The sequence below is a fragment of the Felis catus genome, chromosome D1 (assembly GCF_018350175.1).
Source record: "Felis catus isolate Fca126 chromosome D1, F.catus_Fca126_mat1.0, whole genome shotgun sequence".
NCBI lineage: Eukaryota > Metazoa > Chordata > Mammalia > Carnivora > Felidae > Felis > Felis catus.
The window spans coordinates 40005889-40019680 of NC_058377.1; the positions used below are offsets into that span (position 1 = coordinate 40005889).

A 13792-nucleotide genomic window follows, 5' to 3' on the forward strand; every position below is an offset into this window, starting at 1 on the left:
CATATTTAACAGATTATATGAAAAGAGGCTTACTTCAAGTTTTCTGAAAAGCCACTTGGAAATAGGAACTTAAATGAATTCTCCTCAGGTATATCAATTTTCCTGAATATCCATATATTAGGTAAGGCCTACGGAAAGCAGAAAATCCAAGTGATGTAAGAAGTTAAACCCTCAAGACTACTTCTAAAGTTCTAACTCATTAGCTACTATCTTCTCCTCTCCAATCTAAGCACTAACAGGATTACCATGGTCATTTTAATAACCTATAAGAGGTTAAAAAGGTAAGGATGATCAACAAAATTTCCAGCCCAGGTGAATACAGACAGAGCTGGATGAGAAGTCCATGTTTGTGGTACATCATCCCAATTCTAGACAGAATGGCACCTACAACATGCTTTGCGAGGACTTAAATATCTTACTCTGAGAAGACCTCTAGAAAAGAATAATCTACAACTTCTTAATCAGTCTGTTGCAGCAGCTAATAATCTTTCCAGTAAGTCTTCAAAGCCATTCTAATCTTCCTACTCGAATCCTCATCAGTAACACATAATTTAAGAAATGTGGGGCGCCTGGGTGGCGCAGTCGGTTAAGCGTCCGACTTCAGCCAGGTCACGATCTCGTGGTCCGTGAGTTCGAGCCCCGCGTCGGGCTCTGGGCTGATGGCTCAGAGCCTGGAGCCTGTTTCCGATTCTGTGTCTCCCTCTCTCTCTGCCCCTCCCCCGTTCATGCTCTGTCTCTCTCTGTCCCAAAAATAAATAAACGTTGAAAAAAAAAAATTAAAAAAAAAATGTTTAAAGAATGATTTTCAAATAATTATCAAGTCAAATAATCCCTAACCTCAAACTCTTCTTCATCTGTTTACTATTACAGCCTATTTTTCGAATTTTCCAAAACTAGTTAATACACAAGAACCAGGGCTCTTGTACAGCCAGAAAAGGGCTTTATTTTTCAAAATGTTTTTAATGTTTATTCATTTTTGAGAGAGAGATGGAGACAGAGCACAAGCAGGGGAGGGGCAGAGAAAAAGGGAGACACAGAATCCGAAGCAGGCTCCAGGCTCTGACCTGTCAACAGAGTCCAACACGGGGCTCAAACCCACAAACTGTGAGATCATGACCTGAGCCAAAATCAGATGTTCAATTGACTGAGCCACCCAGGCGCCCCAGAAAAGGGCTTTAAATGCAACATTTAGAACTCTCTACTATAAACCCACTAATAATTTGGGGAAGACAAAGAATTTGAAACATTGTTCTAAATGAATCTTACCTGCAGCAGTCTTAGTTTTCGTCTTCTTTCATAATCTTCCTTTAAAACGAAAGCTTCCTCATTAGGACTCAATCTCAGCTTGCCAGCATTCCCTACCTTTCTTTTCATTTCTGGGTACTTTAGAGATTCTGAATTTAAAAAAAGAAAAGAAAAAAAAATGTCTATTAAAATAGGGTAGCAAAGATTAGAACAATTTTTAAAATGTATTTAACAGTTCATATTTAAAGGACTATATACATATGAAAAAAAAATTTAGATAGACTAAGTCGATTTATATTTACATGTAGCATTTACTTGGAAACGTTTTCCCCCCATTACAGCAGTGTGTTTATCTAGAGTATCTGGAAGCTGACTTCTGATCAAGATTTACAGAGTTTACGTAGCTTAAATGTAAAAAAAGCACAAAGACTTAAAAAAATGTGTTAGCATAAATGTTTTCACAATTACAATGTTACACTCGAGAACGCTGATAACTTGTTCATAACCAGCAAGACTGCTGTAATTGTAAAAGGCTCCTGCTCCCTAGATTCAACTCTCAGTCTGCTGTGTATAACTTGATCGCCAAGTGTCACTGTATCATATGGAATCACATCAACCTTCAACAATTCTTTAATAATTACTATGGTGTGATTTTTTAAAAAATCAACAACCATTTAAAAAATTTCTGAGCATAATTCTGTTGTTTGGATGAGTCAGGTGTTTAGGTTCTCAGATCTACTCTTCTAATGCCGCTGGCCAGGTGTTGTCACTCTCCACCCTAGGTTATAACATGGATACTCAGAACTTTCGGAAATTAGCTTATGACCCACTTCTTCATGAGACTCTATCAATTTTTGCCTTACCCACCCACCACCCCATTCCTGACTTGCTCACCTATGATGAATATTACCTTTACGCTCACATGGGGACCAATCTAATGTTGTCTTGGTATTACCTTCCTCTAGTTTTTCATCTATTACAGTGTGCCCTTTCTAGCTAGATTCCTAACAACTGAAGGACAGAGGTTATCGTTTTATTTTAATATTCAAACTAATTTAAGAAATAACTACCAGGCAGTATTGCACATGCTATGGATGGATATTGTTTTGGGCTAGGGGAGGATTTAAAGTTATCTAATAGGACTCTGAGTCCAAAAAGAAATAACGGCTTGCATTTGAAAATCTTTTCCAATGCGTCCCATTCATCTGATATTCACAGGGCCTTGATAACAGTAGGTGAAGTGCTGTCTCCCTCATTTTTTTTTTTGCAAGCGGGGGAGGGGCAGAGAGAGAGAGAGCGTGAGAGAATCCCAAGCAGGCTCTGCGATGTCAGTGCAGAGCCTGATGCGGGGGTCTTGATCTCACAAGATCATGACCTGAGCTAAAATCAAGAGTCGGCCCCTTAAATGTTTATTTTTGAGAGAGTGGGAGAGAGACAGAGACACAGAGTGCAAGTGGGGGAGGGGCAGAGAGAGAAGGAGACACAGAATCTGAAGCAGGCTTCAGGCTGAGTTGTCAGCACAGAGCCCAATGCGGGGTTCGAACTCACGGACCGCGAGATCATGACCTGAGCGGGAGTCAGAGGCGTAACCGACTGAGGCACCCCAAGAGTCCACCGCTTAAAGATGCTTAACCAACTAAGCCACCCAGGCGACCCTGTCTTCCTCATTTTACAAATGAAGAATCAAAAAGCCTTTTGGGTTAAAGGACTTGACCTAAGCGACAGGATCTGTTGGCAGATCCAAAGGAAGAATCTGGTTTCCTTATTCCACACGGCCCCTAACTTTCTGACATGCTAAAACATGTGGAATGAGGAAATTTTGGCTTAAACCAGTATTTTTTGTGAGTGGGGACTGATGAACAAGGAAGTACTAAACAAAGAAAAAATGAGCAAGATTAAATTCAGTCCTCACAATTTTTCTGAAGGCCTCTGAAAATTCATATACAAACCTGATAAATCTCACAATGTATCAAGGGAAAAAAGACAAAAAAGAGAACACACTACAAAATTCCATTTATATGAAACTCAAAAACAAGCAAGACCAATCTATGATTAGAGAGGTTAAAATAGGGGTCATCTTTCTGTAGGTTAATGACTAGGATGGGACACAAAGGAGCCTGCAAGGGTGCTAGAAATGATCTGTATTTTGATCTGTATAATGATGACACAGGTGTATACATATGTAAAAATTCCTCACATGTTACATTTGGATGGTTATACTTCATTCTAAGTTAAACCTCAAAAGACGGGGGGGGGGGGGTGACACTATTTTTTCAGATTGCTTTGAGTATTTCTCAACTTATTTGCTTCAGGAGCATAGGAAAACATAGGTTACTTTTACCTCCTTAGATGTGATAGAGTGACTTTTCTCTTGCATATAATTTTCTTAATTTTTTAACTTATTTGTAAGTAATTTCAGATGTAGAATTCCCATATACTGTACTCTTTCCCCAGCTCCTCTAAGTGGCAATCACGGCACCACGACCAAAACCAAGAAATTAACATTCGCACAATACTTTTAACTAATCTACAGACCTTATTCAAATTTTGTCAAGTACTCCACTAATGTCCATTTTCTGAACCAGGACCCAATTCAAGGACAACCCATTGCTTTCAACAGTTGTAGATCTCTGGATCCTCCAAGAAGCAGAGGACAGAGACAGGATTAAACCCACAAAGATTTTGTTAGGAGATGCCTGTGTGAGGTAAAATGGGAGGGAGCCAGTAAAAGCTGGGAGCACTTCAGACAGACTTCCATGCAAACCTGACAATTAATGGAGAGAGGGAAATTTGGGCACATGACCGCCATGCAGCCTAAAGAGACTGATTCAGTAAGACCTCTGAGGAGTTCTTAAGCGAAAGTCCCTGTGTCGCAGGAATAGGCCTGCCTTAATGTCCATGCCATGTTCAGCCACTGGCCAGAAGCAGCCATGCAAATGGATTCAGAATACGGGAGCTGAAGGTCGGTGAACTACATTTTCACCACTGCTGAAATCGTAATGCCTCCTTTGACTCCTCTAATCTGGGACAGTTCCTCAGTCTGTGCCTTTCTTTTCAACCTCTTGATTTTTTTTTTTTTTTAAACTACTGGTCAGTTATTTTGTAGAACGTCCCTCGATATGGAGTCACTTAATCTTTCCTTGTAGTTGCACTAAGAGTATGCATTTTTGGCAAGAACACCGCAGAAGTGATGATGCGACCTTTCTCAGTGTATTAAATTGTGTTAACATGTCTTACTGCCAGCTGCTGATGTTAATTTTGATCACTTGGTTGGGTGGTGTCTACCAGGTCTCTCCACTTCTCCTCTGTTAAGTATCTGGTGGAGAGACAGTTGAGGCTATATATGTAAGTATCATGTTCCTTACTATACGTTTGCTCCTGAGTAACCACTGACGGCTGTTTGAAACATTAACTGTGGCGTTTGCCAAAAAGCATTTTCTATTTCCATTCTTCCTCCTACACTTACCAATCGCAATCCTACTGTACGGAAGTTTCCCCTGCTCCTTCTCTTATTCATTAAATCATTTATTCCTATCAATATGGATTTTTAAATTCTGCGTATTAATACCATCCAGTAACAGAGATGATACTAATTTATCTTTTAAGGATTTGTCCCGAGGATTAAATGGCACATACTGTAGTCACAAAATACTAGCCCTAGAAGATTTGCGTTCAAGACTCATCATGGCCATTTACCGCAGGAAGACACTGGCCAAGTCACTTACGTTACTTTGGTCTCGTTTTCTTAAACTATATTGGAAATCACAGCATCTACCCCAAAGGGTTGTTCTGATGATTACATGACTTAATGAATGTGAAACTGCCAATACTGTTTTAGTATTAAAGACTCAAACGTTCCCCCACTGTTTTAAAAGCTCAGCTTGCGGCCGGACTTACTACCTGAGAAATTAAAGGTGAGAGACACCAAAACAGAGCACGCTGTCTGCAAGAAACAATTCCAGGCAGTGTTCTCAAACGGGTACAAGGTTTCAGGCCAAGTCCGCGGTTGACACGAGGGAAGGGAGGGCAGGACACACCGAAAAGCGTTTCGTTTACAGCAGCAACCGCGGAGGCCTTCCCGGCTGCCCCCGATTCGCAAGCCCAAGGACCTCGCGCGACAGCACCCCGGGAGGGGGCGCAAGGCCACACGCGCCTAAGGTCCCGGGAGCAGCCTCTCGCAGCAAGCAGCGGGTCTGCGTCCGGACGCACCTCCAGTCCCCCCACTCCTCACCGCCGCCAGCCCGACCCCAGGCAGGGCCCGGGGCCTTCAAGGCATCCCCTTCCGGAGGAGCACACCTCGAGTTCCGGGGCTTAAGGAGTTCTGCACGGCCGGGCCGCGGGAAGCAGGCGCGTCCGTCACTCACCCGTGAACCAGAAACCCGGGGTCAGGAATCACAGCTCAGACAGAAAAGGCCCCGGCGCCAGGGGCCCACCAGCTTCCCAACAGCCGTTTGTGCGCCTGCGGGGCAGCCATCGCCGACGTCCCGTCACTTCCGTCATTCAAACAGCCCGCCAATGGCTGGGCCAAGCCGCGGGAATCGGCCTAGTCCCGCCTCCCCCGAGGACAGCCGGGACTGCCGCGCCGGAAAAGCCCGCGCACGCGCACGCGCCCGCGTCAAACCCTACGCATTGGCCCACTATTTCTCATACTTGCCGCGGGTTTGAGGTTTGCTGCCTTTGTCTCAATGCGCTCATGTTATAGATCAGGAGGCAGAGGTCCAGAAAGGGGAAAATATTTGCCCAGATTGTTGAGGGGACTTTAGTTTTAAGCCCTGTTATGAAGATGGCTTGGGGTATATATCCTTTTGTGCACTGCCTACACAATTCATTCGGTACATTATGCGGCAGTGTCTCACAGCGTTCCTTCAAGGCCTCCAGTTTGTACAACGCTGAACCGTATCATGACACTCTGTGCCTCCAAAGGTCCGATACATGTAGAACATGTTACAAATTTACTCACTATAAATAACCTGTAATCAGAAAAGGGATGCGTCCAGGTTCGTATTTATTGAGCAACTATTATGTGCTAGGTACAGTGTGGTAGGTGCAGGGGAGACCAGGGTAAACGGATTATGGCCCCTCTCCTAGATTTTGTAGCCTGCAGTTAAAACACGGAAAATCAAACAATTAGAAAATGGAGAGTGGGGAAGAGGGAAGTTGCTGCCATGATCAGATTCAGCATCATTGTGCAGAAGAGGCCAAAGGGACTGAAGGCTGAAAACTATCAATTTAGGATACTACTACAGGAAGTGAAAGATGATCATAATGAGAATGGAGAGAAATGAGTAGATTTAAGAAGCAAACGAGGCCAAACATCAGAAATTGGTGGTTACCTGGTTATGGAAAGCAAAGGGAGGGAGAAATCAACCATGATGCCTAAGTTCTGTGTATGTTTGGCAACAGACAGTGAGTGGATAAGGATAACATCCTGCCTGAACTCAGGAAAAGAAGCAGATTTGAGGGGGAATCAATGAGTTCAGTTTTGAATATTTTGAATTTGAGCTTTTTATGGGATATCTAGACAAAGGAATGAATTGTAGAAATATTTCGGAGACAAAGTTAGTAGTACTGACAAAGGACTATGGGCGAGGTTGGGGGGAAAGTTGAGAATGAAATTAATCTCATAGGTGGTGCCACCAACCAAGGGAGAAATCAGAAGTGGGAGTCAGTTAAAGTGGGCAAGGAGACGAGCTCAGCTCTGGACGCATTGAACTTTACTTGCCCGTGGAACATTTAGTGATGGGCAGTAGTGGATGACTACAGAGGTAGATAGCCCACAGAGCTGGGCTAGCATATAGACTGGGGGTTCATTTCCATATGAGTGACAACCAGAGCAGAGTGATAACCAGAGGATGAGATCACTTGGCGAGGGTTTGCAGAGTGGGAAGAACAATGAACTAAGGACCAAACTCTGAGGAACATCAAAACTTAAAGGGAGTTAGAGAAACAAACTGTCCAAGGACACAGAGAGTAAATAGTGTGATCCCACCTCAGCTTTGCAAATAAGGAAGCGAAGTGAAGGGGAAATTCAGTGACTTGGCCAAAAGCACATGTGCGTGGAGGGTGAAACCAGGACTAGAATTCATGTCCTTATCCTAAATACTAGAATTTTTCCTCCCTTTCCATTTCCTGTCATAGTTATCATGATGAATAGTTGCTTCATTCTAAACATATTCTTCAACATCCTCAACATGGACTCAGAGATACCCTATTACACCCAACAAAAGATGTGCCCATTATTTCATGCTGTTGGGTAGGTTTAGTGCCCGCCATGTTTTTCAAAAGTACTCTGTACATTTCCCATCATAGCACTTACCAGTTCTTATTGAAATGAGCTGTCAATAGGCCTCTCTATTGATTAGACTCTGAGTTCTTCAAGAACCAGTAGTGCATTTTGTTCAGTTGCTGGCCACATACATCTTCTTAAATGCTTGCTGAGTGAATTGTATGCTTCACTTCCCCGACCTGCATCCTGGGCAGAAATTCTGCAATCGGAGATTTTAAATTAAGGCTTGTTCTGTTTTCAATAGAAGGCAGTTAGGAATCAAAGAAAGCCCAGTGGGCTTAGAGTCAGAGCATCTGGTTTAGCATTACAACTCTGAGACTTTCTAACTGTAGGACACGAAGCCAATGAGCCCTAGTTTCTGTTTTGGTTCCCTGTTGTTGCCAGCCAAACCACCCTAGAATGCCAACAATGGCTCACTCTTTATGGCTGGCAGTTGACTCTGGCTGTCAGTGGAAGGCTCAGCTGGATCTGGTGAATGGTATGACTCTTTGCGGCCATTCTCTGTGGGTTGACTTCTTACTAGCAGAGTTTAAAAGGGAGCATCGTAAGTGTGAGTATTCCCAGAGAAAGAAAGTGGAGCGTGCAGGGCCTTTTAAAGAAAAAACTGATAAGCAGTTATTGCAAGTTCAGCCGTATTTTATTAAATATCACAGGGCAAGCCCAGATTCAAGAGAAGAGAAGTGAACCCTGTCTCTCAATGGAGAGAGTGATAAAGAATTAATGCCATTCATCACCATTTTTTTTTAAGTAATACTCGGCGTGCCCTCTTTGTAGGCTGGTTGTGAGACTCAAAAGGCAGGAATCATGAGAGCATTTTGCACACTCCAAAGAGGTATCCCCATGTTACGTAATATAACAGCTATTTTACGTTTTGTCTAGCAACTTTCTCTCCTCCTCTGGTATATATCCACCCCTCCAGGCCACAGGGGGAGACAAGTGACCCAGATTGGGCAAATTACAGTCCTCTCTGCCCCTTGCCACTGGGATTGATGAAAGGATGAGTACATGACCTAAATCAGGCCAATCAGAATCTTTCACAGGAATTTTTCTTACTGGAGCCAGAAGGGATGACTTTTTTCCTCTCTGGGCTAATCTTAGAATATGAAACTGGATGGGGCGCCTGGGTGGCTCAGTCAATTAAGCGTCCGACTTCGGCTCAGGTCACGATCTCACGGTTTGTGAGTTCAAGCCCCGTGTTGGGCTCTGTGCTGACAGCTCAGAGCCGGGAGCCTGCTTCCGATTCTGTCTCTGTCTCTCTGCCCCTTCCCTACTCTCTCTCTGTCTCTCGGTCTCTCTCTCAAATATAAAAAATAAAACATAAAAAACTTAAAAAACAAAAATAATATGACACTGGAGCTTCTCCAGTGAGGTTCCTAACATGCAGTAGTTGAAAGAATGAGACTGACATTCATCTCAAACACAGAGAATCCTGAATGTTCAAGTCCCTGGACACAGTTCATTCTCTAGTTTACTGATAGGAGCTATTAAATCCACCCCCTTTTATGCAAATTGAAAGAGCCTGTAGATTTATTTATTTATTTATTTATTTATTTATTTATAGTTTATTTCTTTTTGAAATAGAGCAAATGAGCGGGGGAGGGGCAGACAGAGGGAGACAGAATCCAGAGTAGTGTCCAAGCTCTGAGCTGTCCATGCAGAGGCTGATGCAGGGCTCGAACCCCCGAGCTGTGAGATCATGGCCTGAGCTGAAGTTGGGCCCTTAACTTACTGAGCCGCTCAGGAGCCCCTGATCTTATTTTTTAAAAGTAGGCTTCACACCCAGTGTGGAGCCCAACGCAGGCTGAACTCATGACCCTGAGATCAAGACCTGAGCTGAGATCAAGAGTCGGACACTTAACTGACTGAGCCACTCAGGTGCCCCTGTAGATTTACATTTAAGTTCTCGTGGACAAACAACATCTGGGCATCCCAGGAAATAGTATAGGATAATAGTTAAGATCTTGGACCTCGAGTCCCACTGCCTAGATTTAAATTTCTGGTTTAACAACTCTGACCTTGAGCTAGTTCCCGAACCTCCTCAAAAGTCAATGTGCTCGGCTTTAAAACGGATGTAGTATTGTTGTGAGGTTTAAAGCTCTTGAGACAATGCCTGGCACAAAGTATGAGATAAACGTTAAGTTTTTTGGCTTCTATTTTAATACATTTATTTCAGACGACAGGAGGCAAAAACAAAAACAGAAACACACACACACACACACACACACACACACACACACACACACACAAACCCCAACCGCATTTCAGTGTCTATTGGTGTTTTGGGCTTAATTTTTAATTAGGTCCTTTTGTATTTTGTGGGGTAGAGGCACGTGTATTTAGCTTCTCGAGTGTTGTTCGGCCATCAGGAATGAATGTTAGTGTGCGGTGATCAAAAGGAAGAGTGGCCGTAGGCAGTGATGACTTGAGTTAGTCTAGTGAGTTGCCGTGTGATGCTGCCCCTCCTTAAAATGCAGCTGGAGCCCTCCAGGATTGGAGCCCTTTAAGACATTTCTCAGATGGCAGGAGCTTTACTGTTCTGAATGCACAGGAACCTTTGCCCACATCCAGTATGAGTGGAACGTCAATTACAGAGGTGGTGAGTGGGGAGCAGGGACACTCTCAAAAATTGTCGCGTGTCAACTCCGGAAGAAAGAGAATCTCTCTAAGAACAGAAATCATCAACCATCCTACCATCTGCCAACTGCTCTCTCTCTCTCTCTCTCTCTCTCTCTCTCTCTCTCTCTCTGGCATAAACACCACGAGAGTTTAACAAGTGATAGTATCTCAAGAGGATAATTTAGAACTGCTACCAGCGGTGAGATTGAGAGTGCCCGGCGGGAGAGGAAAGATGGGCTGAGAAAGGCTTTTAAAAGCTATAAATATTTTTTTTAAAGGGGTGTGGGTAGTTCTGGGGTGGTGAGGAATTGGGCCATTTATTTGAGGAGAGTGAGAAAGGAGAGGAGAGTTTGGGGAAGTTGATTGGTCGCGTTTCATATTTTCAGTCTTTTTTAGCACATCGCTAATACAGTATTTATTAATATACTAATGTTTATTAAGCCATTAGTGGGTAGACTGTGAGTTACATACCTAAAAAGTGAGGGAAGTCTAAGTGAAAAGTTGTGGGGTGAGTGGGAAGGAGATTATGTACAACCCAGACAAGCACATAGCAGTTGAGGAGATGGCGTGGGAAGAGTTTTGCAGCTGGAAGCAGCTGATGTGGGTTTGACCATCTGCTAGACAAACAGTTAACTCTCTGAGGCTCAGCCTCTCTATATAAAATAGAGATAGAAATACCCAACGTCTATTAGGCACTCTGTGTGCCAGGAATGTTAGCACCCACGCTATCTTGCGGAGAAGTTGTGAAAATTACATTTTTAAAATTTAAGTTGTAAACATCCTACATAAAAGCAAAAACATAACTCTCAAAACATCGTACTGCAGCTTGGCCACCCGTACAGGCTTGGGGAAGGCTACTTTCACAGGTTTCTTTGTTACTGCCATTCGACCTGCTTTACTTTTTTTTTTTTTTGACGTTGATTTATTTGTTTTGAGAGGGGGGAGGGGCACAGGGAGAGTGAGAGAAAGAATCCCAAGCAGGCTCCATGCTGGCAGCGCAGAGCCCAACTCAGGGCTGGATCACATGAACCGTGAGGTCACGACCTGAGCCGAAATCAAGAGTCGAACTCTTGACCAAATGAGTCACTCGCCCCTGACCTGCTTTAACTGATCTAGCTTTATACATACAAATCATCACTATTTGCTCAGAGTTCCCTTCATCCCAAATCATTTTCATTTACCTGTGAACGTAATAGCAATCTACACCCATGCTTCCCAAATTGTGGTCCAAAGATCAGAAGCGTTGGCATCACCTTGTTAGAAATGCAGACCCTCAGGATCCATCCCAGATCTACTGACTCAGAACCTGCACTTGAACTAGATCTGCAGGCAATCGTACGCACATTGAAATTTGAGAAGCACTGCCCTACACAGGGCCCCATGTGAGGTGAAGTCACAACAGAGCAATTTATTATGTCCAAGTAGGAAGAGAGAAGGGGAAGCAAATGGGTCCCAATATGAATAAGTGATAGAGGTAGATCATGACACTATCTAAAACGTGGGTAGTGTTTTCCTTTACTGATGTAGACCTTGGCCACTTGCTGGTACAGGCAGGTGGGCGGTCGAGTGAGTATACTGGGTTTGGAGTTCTTACCCTAGCTCTGATACTTACTTATTTAGGAAATGAGTCACCTTGAGATCGCCATTTTACAAACGAGGAAGCCGAGACTCAGAGAGGTCACATCCTAGGAAGTGAGCACAACAGACTTCCAAGTTAGGACTTTTTAGTCCAAAGTGAAACACCTAAGCTTGATGCTATACTGTATATTTTGGAATCAACAGATCCATTGATGGTCATTTCCTAACTGACATTGGATTATGGCAGACCTCAGTGCCAGTCTCATGTTTCCAGATCTTATCTTGGTAGTACTGTTACCTGTTGCCGTTCAGAGTCAGAGTCATCTTTTTAAAATGTTTATTTCTTTTTTGAGAGAGAGAGAGAGAGAGACAGAGACAGAGGGCGAGTGGGGGAGGGGCAGAGAGAGAGGGAGACACAGAATCCGAAGCAGCGTCCAGGCTCAGAGCTGTCAGCACAGAGCCCAACGAGGGGCTCGAACCCACGAACAGTGAGATCATGACTTGAGCCGAAGTCCGATGCTTAACCAGCTGAGCCACCTAGGCGCCCCCCTTTCTCAAATTCTTAGCACCTTTCAGTATTAGTTTGCTAGGGCTGCCATAACACAGAACCACAAACTGAGTGGCTTAAACAACAGAAATTCCTTGCCTCGCGGTTCTGGAGGTTAGATGCTGAGATCAAGGTGTCAGCAGGGCCATCTTCCCTCTGAAGGGAAGGAGCTATTCCATGCCTCTCTGCTAGCCTCTGGCAGTTTCTTGACTTGTAGAAGCATCACCCTGATCTCTGCCTTCAGCTTCACATGGTGTTCTCCCTGTGTGTGTGTCTATGTCCAAATTTCCCCTTTTCATAAGGACACCACTCAAAGACACCATATGGGATTAGGGGCTACTCTACCCCTAGTGTGTCCTCATTTTAACCAGTCATGTCTGCAATGACCCTATTCCCAACAAGGTCACATTCTGAGGTGCTGGGGGTTCGGACTTCAACACAGATATGCTTGGGGGGTACAACACAACCGAGAAGGCTTCCTCCTGAAGCTAGTGCAAGGGTGTGAAATACATGAAACAACTCTCTTCATTGGCTCATCACTCAGGGTTTCACAGGATAAAATCACAAAATCAGAGAGGTGCAAAGTGTGCGGGATTCCTTGTTCCCTAGTAGTGTGGGACCAATGTTGTATGACTTCCGGGGCTGATCTCCTCTCCCTACCATGTCTCTGTGTTGCTAGCTTATAATATGAACATCTTGACGGCAAGGATAGTTCCTCCGAGTATCAAGACAAGTATATGTTTGATAAGTCATGGGACACAAATGCCCTTCCCTTCTTTTCCACTTATCTATAATCTGCCCATCTTTCAAGGCTAAGATAGTCTTTTTTTTTTTTAGTATTTCTTTTTCATTTTTTTTTTTTAATTTTACAGAGGGAGAGAGAGAGTGTATGAGTGCGGGAGTGGGTCAGAGGGAGAGGAAGAGAATCTTAAGCAGGCTGCATGCTCAGCACAGAGCCTGATGCCGGGCTCGATCCCACTACCCTGGGATCATGACCTGAGCAATCAAGAGTTGGAAGCTCAACCGACTGAACCATCCAGGCACCCCTAGGCTACAACATCCTAATAGCTACCATTTTATTGAGCCCTTATGCTGCCTAGAGTACGTGGCTTAAGTCACAGGACTGAGGTTTTCACCCAGATGTTTCCAACACCAAATCCATATTCCCATTCCTCTCTGTTAATGCCATGTTTTCCATTCCACTCTAATCACTCAGTACATATTTACTGAGTAGTTGTGTAAACGATGCTCTGTACTTCCTGTGTTTCTCTTCTAGCCAGCTATGATCCGACTGTATCCCAAACTTTCTCTGCTCGACGTTAACAACCATTCTACCTAGTTTTATAATTATTTTATAACTGTGCCATATCCTCTGGTGGACTGCAAACATCTTGGAGGAAACTGCCACGCCTAATTTATTTTGCACTTGTATGGGGCTGGGTAGAGCACAGGGTTCAAACCACTGGTGGTCCTAAATATATTTCTAATAAATAAGTGAAAGAAAGTATGCACCCACAAAC

At 43.8% G+C, this 13792-nt stretch overlaps 1 protein-coding gene across 5 annotated transcripts in view; it reads right to left on the reverse strand.

Annotated features, from left to right (window-relative positions):
- Nucleotides 1–5751, reverse strand: part of CEP295 (centrosomal protein 295) — a 56722-nt gene extending 50971 nt beyond the window's left edge. For 4 of the 5 annotated variants that reach the window (XM_006936838.5, XM_045038599.1, XM_045038601.1 and 1 more), the window contains exons 1-2: nucleotides 5610–5751; nucleotides 1267–1394 (exon numbers count right to left, since the gene is read on the reverse strand). In XM_006936838.5, coding sequence (XP_006936900.4) covers nucleotides 1267–1374 — 108 coding nt within the window. In that variant the 5' untranslated portion in view covers nucleotides 1375–1394; nucleotides 5610–5751. Of the gene's footprint in view, nucleotides 1–1266; nucleotides 1395–5541; nucleotides 5564–5609 lie in introns of those variants that run through there. The other variant, XM_045038600.1, reaches the window with a different exon arrangement.
- Between the last annotated feature and the right edge of the window lie 8041 nt (nucleotides 5752–13792).